Source organism: Berghia stephanieae, chromosome 3 (genome assembly GCF_034508935.2).
Source record: "Berghia stephanieae isolate SIO BIC M18660-M18661 chromosome 3, UCSD_Bste_1.3, whole genome shotgun sequence".
In the NCBI taxonomy this organism is placed as follows: domain Eukaryota; kingdom Metazoa; phylum Mollusca; class Gastropoda; order Nudibranchia; family Aeolidiidae; genus Berghia; species Berghia stephanieae.
Genome location: NC_088362.1, coordinates 41,905,494 through 41,919,560, shown reverse-complemented (window position 1 = coordinate 41,919,560; position 14,067 = coordinate 41,905,494). Strand labels below are relative to the sequence as shown.

The following is a 14,067-nucleotide window of genomic DNA, read 5'->3' as shown; positions in this document are numbered from 1 at the left end:
AAAACATTTTCTAGTAGCACCGCACGTTTAATCTATCTAACAAGTAGCTACATTACTCCACACAAAAAAAGACTTCAAATATTTGTTTCACTCTCAAATTTATTGAAATGGACGAAGAGACTTCGGCCTGCTTTTCTTCTTGAAAAATCATATTCCACTTGATTTTCGTCAGTGTTTACATTCAATTTCGCGTGCTGACTGTTGTTGATAGTTTTTGTTTCCACCACGGTTCTGTCATTCTCTCGAGTTAGTTATTGGCCTTTTGACTAAGACGTGTCATTGTAAAATGGCTGTGCACTTGGCTAAGTGTTGAAGCTTTGGCGCAGTTTCAGTCGAGTTCGACAATTTCAACTGCCGAATGAGTTGTTTGATTAAAAATTTTACATCAGAAAGACACCCAATGGCTGCAAATTCTGAATATATCTTTTTTCTTGTAAATTTATCCTAACAGCAGTATTTGAAGGCAGAAATCAATTAAATTTATCAAGGCAATTAAAAGGATGCGATTTTTCTGAAGCGGGTGGTAAGATTCAAGCTTTTAGACTAAAATTCAAATTATTTATGTAACAAAATGCGATTTTTCAGAATTTGAAAAATTGAACATTTTCCTCGATTCTAGCAATTGGGAAAACAAATAATCTAAAATCAAAACCAAGGTAAAATCATTGGTTCATAAGCATCACAGTGAACTTCAGCAAAACTTTGGAGCCCTTTTCCAGACGGTGACTATATAGATCTTAATTTTGTGTTATGGATCGTTTTCCTCAACTGGCTGATGAACTTCAACAGCAGCGCTCGCTATAAATGTTGTATTGCTATGATTAGGTAAACAACTTTTTTTAACTGGTGCTTTTCTTCCAATTAGGATCGATGCAATTTTAAATGTATTGTGACATCAGGGGATGTACAGTACAAGCTTTTAAGTAAAAGTTGAAAGTGTGTACAATTTCTAAAAAAAGATTGACAAGCACCGCTCTATATCAATGTTTTTAATTATTTATTTGAACCCAGAAGTTCTGACTTAATATTATAAGAGATGCTTTTTATGGTAGAACACTTAAACCGGAAGTCCAGTATATTATGGATACATCTACAGAAACACTGAAAAACGGTCTATTTCTATAATTTTACAGTGTTCATCAGAATGGGGCTTGGATGGCCTCTACACGGAGTTGTACAACAAAAGCAGAACATCGATCATGACCCTTGGTACTACTTGTAGCCATGTGTCAGAGACCACCGCCAAAGTGTCCAACATATGGGGGATGGTGCAGGTATGTTGGTGTGGATTCACAGGCAGGTAATATTAATCTAAAGAATAAATGACTTGACGTCGCTCGGCTCTTTGTTATTGTTTTTTGTCCGCCAGTTTGGTGATTAGCTTCTACTTAAGTCCCCCAGACTACATCCGTCAAAGTTTACATATAGCTTTGTGTGTTAGTATGATTGGTCTGGCGGGCAGAACAGGTGATTATTTTACCAAAACGCATAGCATTAATATCAATTGTATCGTTTCAAAGAGAGGGGGAATGGAGGATTTTTGCTTATTTCTTATATAATTTTGACCAAAAAAAATGACATAATTCAATTTATTTAAATACAGATTCAAAATGAAATAATTTACAGAAACGTCTATCTACATCAAAAATGCAATCAACTGACCGAGGTCGACGTGTATGTACATTTATGCAGGTCCGATAACCGATTGCAATTATGAGCTTAATTTAACATTATTGATAAGGACACTATTTTTGCTTTGGTTTGAGAGAATTTTCGTTACAAAAAAAGGGACTATAACAATTTGACGTTATCAGACTTGCAAATAAGTACACGTCGACAGAGGTACAACATGAGGAATTTGATATTATGAAAACTTTAAAAATCGTTGTAAATAAAATGAAAATGATTAGATATTTCTTGTGAAGCCCAGGAACATCGATGCACCAACCGGTAACTTCAGATTCACCTGACACAATAATGAATAGAGACTATCAGTTGTATTTGTAGATTATCCAACTTTTAATAAATATTCTTCATTTGATAACAGTATCGTCGACAAAGCCCTTTGAATCTTCGTGCCGCTATGTGGTCTAGTGGTATGACACTCGCTTTCAGATAGGAAGGTCCTGGGTTCGAGCCTTGCTCGGCGCATAGTTGAGTCCTTGGAGAAGGCTCTTTACTCACATTCTCTCACCGTACTCAGGTGTAAAATGTGTTCCTGTCCTTAAAAAGTATAATATCGCATAAATGATGTCATGTCCCGTCATAAATTTTAAATGTTGCTTTTGGCCAGGGAACCCTTGTAAAGCGCTTTGAGCACGTTTAGTGGATATTGCACTATATAAAAGCTCAATTATTTTTTAATAATGTATCTGTCTCCTCAGATATCTTACTCAGCGGTGTCGCCTCATCTTTCCAACAAGACCATATTCCCCTCGTTTTTTCGAGTAACCACCCCTGAACAGGTTCTCACCATCAGCAGGATGCACATCTTCAAGACAATGAACTGGTCACGTGTCCATACTATATACCAGAACTTCAAACTCTTTTCAACGGTACGGTTATTTAGTCTAATTTTCCAATAGATGCAACAACAGTAGCAACAATAAAAAAAAAAAAGATAGAATAATAGTCTTAAGAATAATGACGATGAGGATGATGATGTTTGTGAAGAAATCGAATGATGATGATTATGATAATAGTAATAATAATAATAATAATAATAATAATAATAATAATAATAATAATAATAATGATAATAATAATAATAATAATGATAATAATAATAGTAATAATAATATGATAATAATAATAATAATAATAATAATAATAATAATAAAATAATAATAATGATAATAATAATAATAATAATGATAATAATAATATAATAATAATATGAATAATAATAATAATAATAATAATAATAATAATAATAATAATAATAATAATAATAATAATAATAATAATAATAATAATAATAATAATAATAATAATAATAATAAATAATAATAATGATGATAATAATAATAATATAATAATAATAATAATAATAATAATAATAATAATAATAATAATAATAATAATAAATAATAAATAAGAACAAGAAGAAGATCAAAAAGAAGATAAAGAAGAGGAGGAAGAATAATAACAGGTACATTATATTTGTTATAATACATTCTCCTAAGTTACAAGAAGTTGCTAAGAGTTTCTTTGCACTTATAACAATTTCTTATCTATCGATGATAATTTGATATCATTTTTGTTTTTGTCAAAATAGTAGTTAAAGCGATTCTACTACGAAAAGAGAGCAGTTGTTTCATTGAAAGTCGAGAATCGTCTTTGTATTAGATCTGCTCACTCGGTAAAAACAAAATGATTGAGATAAGTGGAACTCTGCCTGTTACAGGGGATACTTCTTTCTCCTCAGCTAAATGAACAAATGATCGAGGAATTCAAATCCAACAATATCACAGTGGTCAGCAGTAACATGTTCACGGCCGATCCATATCAAAGTGTCAAAGAACTACAGGTAATTTCTTATTTTCTACTTTATTATTCCTTTTTTGGGGGTTCTACGTTGATGACAACAGCTGCTTCCGATGGTTTCACGCTACATCTTTTTAGGCGATACATCTTGTCAGCGAACTCTTCCACATTCGTGTACTGCTACGAAGGTAGGATTCAATAGTATGATGTCACGACCACCCAGCAACCAGGAGCTTGGTTCTAAACAAAAAAGAAGAAGAAAAAATCGGTACTTTTTATTCTTCATACTGGCTAGAACTTTTTCACAATTCATGTGATCAGAATGTATAAAAGTCAGATTTACAATGTTTTTCTCCTCTAGATACACTTTTATGCTCATCGGAGAAGTATTTCATAAGGGCGATGATAGAGATAATGGAGTCCGCCCATTGCTCCTATAGTTTAGAACGAGTTACTATGCGTCTTTACCAGGGAAGCGACGTCACGGCTGTTGAAAGCTATTGCATCACAATGCATCACAATGTACCATTCAACCAGTTGCTTTGAGGGCTCCGGACATGGACTACAGCTGGTGCTAGTAGGTGATGAAGGATGGCTGCCGTCAATCAGGTTCCAGGCCTTAGTCTCTTGACTGCCATGTAGTGTTTCCTCTTACTGGTACAGAAGTCTGGAATTTTCTCTCCCAGTTTATAGGAAACGGTGTGCCCGTTCAATGGTAAGTCCACCTCGATTTCATTCCTCATTCTGGGAGAGGGTATGCACAAGGATCGCCGGAATTTCATATATGGCTTGTGCTTGGGGCACAATCCTTATGAGCCTGACAGGGGCTAGTGTTACCTTGAATGCTCTCTCTAGCTAAGTCATCACCGGGGAATCCCACCCCCCCCCCCCTACCTGGATTCCTTTGCAGTCGAATTCTGGATAGAAAACAGTGATAGTGAACTTTGACCTTGATCTTATATCCTTAGATAAAGTACCCCACAGCTATCTTCTCCCTTAACTGCCTAAAATGTTAGTGTAAACAGCTATATTATAGCAATTTAGGCTACTGAAAAAAGCACTATATAAGATTGTTTTCATGCGGTTTGTACTGTATAAGAAAAAAATCCACTCTTTCCCTTTGTGACTCCTGCTTCACCCATGCCACTTATGGTCAACTGCTATAAAAATCAAATAAACAAACAAATCCCTCATATTGAAAAATAAACAAATAAATACAACAGGACGCAATGTGACGATTGTTTATTTATTTTCTAACAGGAGGCCGATGCAAGAATCATAATAGGCAGTTTCTATGAGGACAAAGCGAGAATGGTCATGTGTGCGGTAAGTGGTTACTAGGTTTCAAAGTTTTCTCTGATTTTCTTCCCTCTTTTTGTTATTATTCACACCCTGTTACGATTTTGAACACTTTAAAATTGTCTTTACGTGTTTGTTACATGCTCTGTTTTGGAAATTTGTAACTTTTACTTATTTTCAGAATCTCTGCAATGCATTGTTTGGTCATTAGTTATTAATGCAACGTTATACAAGTTGCAAAATAAAATTAAAATGTTCTGTCAGTTTACTGCAGAGCGCTGCTTCAATATTTTGTCATTCGTTTAGACCCAACGCTACCTGTAAACAAACAATAAAACCGGTTGAGTAGTTGACAAAAGCACATTGTGGGATTTAAGCTAACGCCAAGTAAAAACAAGAGGTTCACCTTTTGTTATGTGGTTATGTGGATTTGGGGGGGGGGGGGGGGGGGGGGCAGTTATAAGATTTTAGTCTACCTAAGATGAATCATATCCATGCCAGATTTGGGTAACTGATATAATCAACCATTCTCAAGCCTACCGCTAATATAAGTCTTAATCGATAAATACATAAATAGATAAATAAATTCCCTTTATTACATCCCATAGGGAAAATTTGTCTTTAGGGTCAATTTCAAGGGAAGATTGGAAAAACAAGGGCGTCAGCGTGTATTGCAAAGGGGAAAAAAGATGAGCTAGGGTGAGATGACTTGCTCAAGGCCACACAGCGCAGCGGTAATTCGAACTCTGTACCTTTCGGGTGCGAACAATGCTATCTATAGATTGCTATAGGTGCGAAGCAAAGAACGTACTGCCGAGCCATGCCGCCCCATGTTAGATCTTGCAGCTGGCTTGGGATACCTTTTGGTTAGGGGGGGGGGGCAGCGTGGCTCAGCGGTACGGTCTTTGCTTAGTACCCGAAAGGTAGTGAGTTCGAATACCCACTCCGCTGTGTGGCAGAGAGCAAGTCACTTCGCCTTAGCTCAATTTGCGGTGCTGCTGTGAGGCTGCCGCTGGGTTATTCCAGTCTTCCCTTGCAATTCTAGACCCTAGAGGCCAATTTCCCCATTGGGACTAATAAATGCAATTTAATTAAAACACTCGGGGCACATCTATTGACTATTGCTCTATGTAATGCTCACGTTTGTTTGATAACAGCATTTTATGTCTATGTGCATGTAGGCGTATAACTTGCCTGAAGGTTACAAGTGGTACAAGAACGTAGTGTGGTTCCTTCCGTCATTCCTGGATCGAGGCTGGATGGACGTTGCCTACCATAACTGTTCTGCAGCTGATATTGCACAGGTAGGTATTGGCGATTGTGGTGATAGCGTTTAGAAGTGGAGGTTTATTCTGATAGTGATAATATGTTGGTGGTGTGGCTGTGGTAGAAGTGATGATGATGTGGTTGATAATGATGTTGTTGATGATGATGATGATGATGATGATGATGATGATGATGATGATGATGATGATGATGATGATACTGATTGGATTGAAATTGATGGTGCTAATGATGGTGATGATGGTGATAATGATGATGTTTATGATAACAATTATGACCATAATGATGTTGATCATGCAAAGTACTAATTTTATTTTTTATTTTGCAATGCTACTTTTATTGGAGCTGATAATGATGTAGATGATGACCTTAATGATTTTGAAATTGGGTGCAATTTTGTATTGATATCTCTATTTCTCTGCTTTCAGTTTACGTCCTCGTGTTCATTAGATAGTCGGTATTCTATAATGGTTTAATAGTCTGCGTATTTTATGTATAATTGTGATGTTGCCTTTTTGTGTTCATGCCCAATCAACCAAAAATCCTTTTGTATAACATCATACCTTCAGGTACTGGGCCAGTATTTTACCATCGGATCCATCAACTACAATTTGGACCCTTCTTACAAACCCGTGGGGAACGTGTCACGTGAAATCTTTGAGGATTTCAATCTTTATAAGTAAGAAATAAATTACAAAGTAGTAATAACAACAATAATGATTGCATTAAAATTATCATTGTTATTATTATTGTTATTCTTCTTCTTCTTCTTCTTCTTCTTCTTCTTCTTCTTCTTCTTCTTCTTCTTCTTCTTCTTCTTCTTCTTCTTCTTATTATTATTATATATTACTATTATAATGATGATGATGATGATGATGATGATGATGATAATATAATGTAACAACAATAAGTTATTTATATAGCTCTCAACTTCCACATAAGTGCTCATCGGCGCTTTACAATATTAACAGTCATTCAAACATCCATTCTTTGACAATTTTGAGAATACCTATGAAGAAACAAACACAAACACATGCACACAAACTCAATCACAGATACATTTACAATCATGCACGGACATACACACACCTACTTACACCAATATTACTCACTAACATTAGTAACTAATTCTATGGAAAGCAAAAAAAAAAAAGTTCAGTTCACAGTGGAAATTGTCAGTCTGAACTTAAGGTCAAAACTGGATTAAAATAAACTTAAACTTAAAATTAGATTTAAGGCGTATTCTGTGAGCGAGACAATTCGTAAGCTCTGGAAAAAAAGTTCTGTCTTTGGGTGTTTTTGAAAGACTGACTATCCCTAATTAATTGTACATCTGGGGAGAACTCATTCCACACGATGCGGCCACTTACAGAAAAAGACTTATTACTAAGGGATAATCTGGTTCTTGGGACGATTAAGAAAGAGTCTTTAGATGACCTTAGTGGCCGTGTTGATTATAAATGTTGACATAAGTCCATGATTATTTATGCATTTATGAACAACAGTTCAAGTTTTAAATACAATCCTTTCACTAACTGGCAACCAATGGAGATTATAAAGAATTTCTTTTGCAGGGTCATTGAATTTTAAAATCAGTTTTGCGGCTCTGTTTTGAATATTTTGCAAACATTGTAAAGCAATGAATTACAGTGATCATATCTGCTGGTTACCAAAGCATGAACGATAATTTGTATAGTGCTCTCATCAAGAAGATGTAGAATTTTACCAATATTTCTTAAATGATAAAAGCAAGATTATGCTATGTGATTCTGAATTGAAGCATCAGAATCAAAGAATGAGCCAAGATTTCTTATTCTTGCAGATTGATCTATCTTCAAATTTGAGTCGCCTATGCCAATATTCTCAAGATTTATTTTTTTCCTTTGTTTATTGGTGCCAATCCATAAAAGTTCTGTATTAGAATAAGTTAATTTTAGTTTATTTCCTAACATCCAAGTCTTAATTATTGTTAAGCAGCAATTTTCAATATTCTATTTCACTGTCTGTTCTTGTCCTGGATGAAAAGCGGAATATAGTTGTGAGTCATCGGCGTATAGATGGTAGTTAATACCGAATAACGACGTCATATTAATAATAATAATAATAATAATAATAATAATAATAATAATAATAATAATAATAATAATAATAATTAATAATAATAATAATAATAATAATAAATAATAATAATAATAATAATAATAATAATCATGATAATAACAATAAAAATAATGATAACAACAATGATACGCCATTCCTATTGATCTCAACTTCCCCATAATTGCTCGAAAACATGGCTGAAATTTAAGATTATCTTTTTCCAACTCTGACGATGTAAATTGGACAACTGATTAAAATTGATGATAAGTAGACTACTAAAACATGTATCGTTAAACCCTGGCAATCCGGAGGGCGAGTCGGGGAGTGGGGAATGGTTTCACTAATGAACACTGAATGATAGGCATTTTGCCTGTGAGGGAAAATAAATTACTGTGTACAGAGATCTAGGCGTTAATGGTGGGGTTTCATTCCGTATATAGATAGTCGATAATTTGGTAAACAAATCGATTGATAGATAGATAGATAGATAGATAGATAAATAAGTAGAAAGATATAGAAAAAGATAAATAGATAGATAGATACGTAGATAACATAGAGGCAGAGGGACAGATAGGATAGATAGGATAGTGAATTTTCATTCCAAAAATGGATAGATAAAGAGATAGATAGATGGATGGATAGATAGTAAATAGTTAGATGAAGAGATAAATGATAGATATATATATAGACCGATAGATAGACAGCTAGATAGATAGATAGATATAATTATAGATGGATAGATAGAAAGAAAGATAGATATATAGATAGATAGGCAGACAAACAAACAGACAGACAGACAGACAGAGAGATGGATAGACTAATTAAAAGATAGTAAGATTAATATATAAAAAATACTGGATGAAAAGTATAAAAAAGAAGTACAATGATTAAAAGGAACATTCTGGAAATAGGTAGTTAGGTAGGGGGAATTATGTTGTTTGTGATTTCATACGTGATAAATTTGACCCATCGTCCCCATATTGTATTATGTCAAGATAGGAAAATCACTGAAATATAGGTTAAGTCAAAATGAATAGAACCACGAAGGTCTAGCAGCTGAACAAACTAATTCTTTCCCTTCATCAAAAGGATATCAATTTTGATCAATACTTTTACTCCTCGTGCACATAGTAGCAGGCTGAAAACCGAACCGAATGGGCTTGGTTTAATATTCCTGTAACAGACTTTTTTGTGTCGCTATGAGAATATTTCCATTACAATAATGTGCCCATAACAATTTGGTTATCAGACCTGCAAATAACTACACGTTGCGTTTACTTCTTATATATTGTTAGATGAACTGAATTCTCGGTTTTAGCACTTTTTAACCAGTTTGTGAGTCATCTTAACCATCTTTATATAAGATAAATTTTTCTGCCGAATCAAAATATATGTGATATTCTTTATGGCTGAAATCAAAATAATTGTTTCTGGTCAGATCATATGAAGACGCCCAATTACTTCATTGCTTTTTAAAAAGCTATCAGCTTATCAAATGTTGCGATTTTGTTAATTTTGATTTTAGCTTTGAGGGCCTGGTTCAATTGCCCTCTTGCAAGAATGACATAAAGAGAGCTGACATTTATGTAGATATTATTCTACTCTTTTTGTCTAAATGTAGCGAAACAAAGGACGCCATTCCGGAAAAGTTCAAGCCATTATACTCCCACTGTAAGCGTTCCGTGACTGATTGTTCCCTGTACGCCATCCATCGAGCCCCACAGGCCTTTGATGCTATCTGGGCCATTGCTCTGGCCTTGGACAACACTCTCAACTACCTCAAACAAACTGGTAAAGAACTATTGTTTTATAATATCGCCCATTTTTGATATAGTACGATTGTCTGACATGCGCTGATAAATCATAGTTCACTTATTATATAGGGAAAAGAACATTTGTAAAATGCATTTCTGTTTTTAAATGTCCAGAGCACTTACAAAATATATCATATCCTAAAGCATGTCATAAAATATCAAGTTTACAATTCAATAGACACGTAGATAACCACGCTTCTCGGACAGTCGTCATAATGTAAACAATGGCTGTGATTGGTAAACATAGCGAACTATACAGGCTTTACTATCGATGGTATGTGACCAAGTAAAATACCCACTGTTCAATTGCATGATCAATAGAATCAACACAGAACACATATGCGTTTATAATCTGATCGAGAAAATCTTGTGAAAATTAATCACTCATTTATATAAAACATTTATATAAAAACAATAACAATAGTCAGATAGAGGTCGAAATCATTCACGTTATTGTTTATAAACAAACAAATATATTTGTCCGAGCACGTGTGAAGGTGTGTCACAAATCCCATGTTTTGATTGGTCAAAAATCAACAGATTAATTGCCACATACTTATTTGTTGTTCTAAGTAGTTATATCTATCGTGAGACCCCATTTCTTCATATCAAAATTGAATGGGTTAACTCTCTCCTTACCGATTATTTTCCGGATTTTCCCCGAAACGCCATATCCATCCAAAATAACTAACTCAAAAGGAATAAGCAGATAGGCCTATATGGTATAAGTACATAATTTCGTTCATCAAAGTCAAACAACCTGTACAGCAGCATAAGTTCTAATAACTATAACAAAAATGTTCTTTGACTTATTTTTCATTTATAAAAAGAGAAATATGTTGGCTGTATCGTAACGAATGGGACGATTTTTCTATGGTTGGTGATGAGAGGGTTGAATGCCTTAAATAGGGATTACTGAAATGGCTTGTTGCAATTGTTTTCTAAATATTTCTCTGTAGAGCGTGTGTAAAAATGTGCTTTTGTTTGTTTTTTCAAAGAAACAGCATCAAACAGGGCAATTAAGTATATTTGTAATAAACAGGTCTACCAACGTTTAAACGTGAGCTTTTTATATAGCGCAATATCCACAAGGTGTCCAGTCCGAAAGCGAGAGTCATTCCATTAGATGACAGCCCCAAAGTCACAAAGAGCTCTAAGTTGGATTTACCTCCGTTCAGACTAATGTTAATGTTCCATTTTAATCTCTTATATCAAAGGATGTCAACACCTCGGCCATGTATCGATCACATTTCAACTGGGCGATCCCCAGGACAACTAAAAAATATACGCTTGGATACTGACACTTTATCAACAGTGCTTTTTACTGTTTTTGTCAATGTCAATTGAAATCTATGAAAATACACCTAACATTTGCGAGCGACGGTATTTTGTCGATATGAATATACATATTTTTACAATCAATGTTTAAGATTGACAGGCTAATATGTTTAAGCTGAGATAAATTCCTTTAATTAGGAGACAGTAACGCTTCTCACACTCAAAAAAATAAAAGAAAAACAGAAAAAAGAAAGAAAATGAGAATTCCTAATTCTGATGATTTTAACTTAAACTTCAATTTTCTTCATCCTTTCCTAAATGTGACCAGTCGTCACAAAAATCGTTTTATGTGGGGATGAATACGATTCCAAAATATGAATCTAGAAATAACATGGTTGGAAATACGAACCTCGATATTTTCGCAATACCAGAAAAAGTATTTATTCTTCCCCATACCGATGCCAAATAAACCCGAGTTTAATACTTGTGGCTTTAAATTTAATTTCCATCACCCAATTCGTCTCGACAAGTACAGTCCGACTTAATACCACAGTGATGATTTAAAACAAAAAAGACCCTCGCCCCCCCCCCCCCCAAAAAAAAAATAAAAAGAAAGAAAAGAAAACAACAATATAGAGCAATGTCCGCTGCTCGCACTCGAAGCGCTTTGCAAGGGTCCCTAGCCAACAGCAACACTTAACATGTAGATCGAGACATGCCGCATTTGAGGCGATACTACCATTGTTTTCATTGACGACGCTGTTAACGGCCATGCACTCATTTTACATTTTATACCTGAACACGATGAGAGAATGTGAGCAAAGAGCCTTTCCTTTTCCAATGACACAGAACGTGCCTGAACCCAGGACTTTCTGACCTGAAGGTGAGTGTCATACCACAAGATCACATAACAGGACAATACAAATTACTTACATTTTCCAGGCGACCCTCGAAGACTGGAGGATTTCGACTATGGCAAGAACAACCCAGATCTCTCTTGCATCATCCGCCAGGCCATGCAGAATGTAACCTTTGCCGCCCTGTCTGGGCCATTTCATTTTAACGCTAACGGGGAAGGGACTGCAAATATTGGAATTGCCCGTTACAACAATAGTAAGTTACTATAATTGCTAGACACTGAGGACTGTAACAAAATAATGAATAAACATGAATTAAACATGAATGGAAGGCTGGTTTACCAAAACTCGTTAATTAAGTCCATTTTCCTACTTTTTGAGATTTTCCATCCATGAAATAAATTGCTCTCGAGTTTTAAAAAATGTGAAATGTGTCAATAAAAAAAATCCCAACACACTTTAGTAGTAGTAGTAGTAGTAGTAGTAGTAGTAGTAGTAGTAGTAGTAGTAGTAGTAGTAGTATTTAAGCATCACATGACACAAAAATTCCCCAAGATTTGTATGAATTTGAATTTTAAATAGTCATAAAATAACAGAAAGAATGAGAAATTTTAAGGAAAATAATCCTCAATATCTCAAAATGGAAAAAAAAAAGAAAAACGGAGTTAGGAAGCTTTGGAAACCCACTCTTCAATTATTCCTCTGGGTCTGTCTGAATTTTAAGAGATGTGTTAATGTTTTATTGTCTTTGTTATTGGCGAAAGAAGGGTCCTGAGGCCAAAACGTTCAGTGTTTGGTGCTTTTTTTTTTTTTTTTGAAGCTTTTATATTCATTTCATAATTGGATTTAATCGATAAATGGAACCGATTTTTTCTTTGGGGTTTCATCTCATTGAATTTTCTTACAATGTTTGATATATGGGGCAGCGTGACTCAGCACTACGGTCTTTGCTTCGTACTCGAAAGGTACCGAGTTCGAATACCCGCTACGATGAGTGGCCTTGAGCAAGTCGCCTCGCCCTAGCTCAGTTTGCGGCGCTGTACTGCGGCTCACGCCTGGATTATTCCAGTCTTCCCATGGAATCGACTCAAGAGAAAAATCTACTCTATGGAATGAATACAGAGAATCTTATTTTAATTTAATAAAAAATATATTTGCTAAAGCTTGTACAAACCAAATTGAATTGAAATCCCCTTTTATAGAGTAGAATTTGAATGTATAACCGTTTGTTCGCTCAACATCGTTCAAAATCATCTTATATTATAATAGTATCTTATGTACATACTAATGCTTTTACAAAACCGGACAATTATAGATACAATATGTGAGGTGAAATCTATCATATTTTTGAGCGTGTTACGTATGGTTATTGAAATCTGTTAATGTTTAGGATTGTATGACGATATTGTATGATTGTATGATATATTGTAAATAATATATATATATATATATATATATATATATATATATATATTAGCGTTATACACATGAATTGATATATTACTTACTACTACTAAATATATTATTACTACTACTCTACTACTACTACTACTAATCTACTACTACTACTACTACTACTACTACTACTACTACTACTACTACTACTACTACTACTACTACTACTACTACTACTACTACTACTACTACTACTACTACTACTGCTACTACTACTACTACTACTACTACTACTACTACTACTACTACTACTACTACTCCTGGTTCTTCTACAGTGAATTTTGTTTTCAACTAAAAGGGTATTATTTTTACTGCACGCAACAAATCGACAAATATTTTGAAAATTCCATCTTTTTCAGGCGGAGGACGCAATTTTACTCATGTTGGAAATTGTAGCTACTTTCATTTGGGTAACTGGTCTTGTTATATCCAAGAGGATCAAATCCACTGGAATACAGCCAATGGTGAGAGGTGCACCCTAACTATGATTACTA

At 34.5% G+C, this 14,067-nt stretch overlaps 1 protein-coding gene across 1 annotated transcript in view; it reads left to right on the top strand.

Moving 5' to 3' along the window:
* The window catches only part of LOC144969237 (gamma-aminobutyric acid type B receptor subunit 2-like), a 49,766-nt gene that overhangs the window by 15,009 nt on the left and 20,690 nt on the right, over positions 1–14,067 (top strand). Inside the window, exons 2-10 of the mRNA XM_078908349.1 lie at positions 1,134–1,274; positions 2,385–2,555; positions 3,428–3,529; positions 4,747–4,812; positions 5,967–6,089; positions 6,639–6,748; positions 9,791–9,960; positions 12,204–12,374; positions 13,933–14,037. Coding sequence (XP_078764475.1) covers positions 1,134–1,274; positions 2,385–2,555; positions 3,428–3,529; positions 4,747–4,812; positions 5,967–6,089; positions 6,639–6,748; positions 9,791–9,960; positions 12,204–12,374; positions 13,933–14,037 — 1,159 coding nt within the window. The remainder of the gene's footprint in view (positions 1–1,133; positions 1,275–2,384; positions 2,556–3,427; positions 3,530–4,746; positions 4,813–5,966; positions 6,090–6,638; positions 6,749–9,790; positions 9,961–12,203; positions 12,375–13,932; positions 14,038–14,067) is intronic.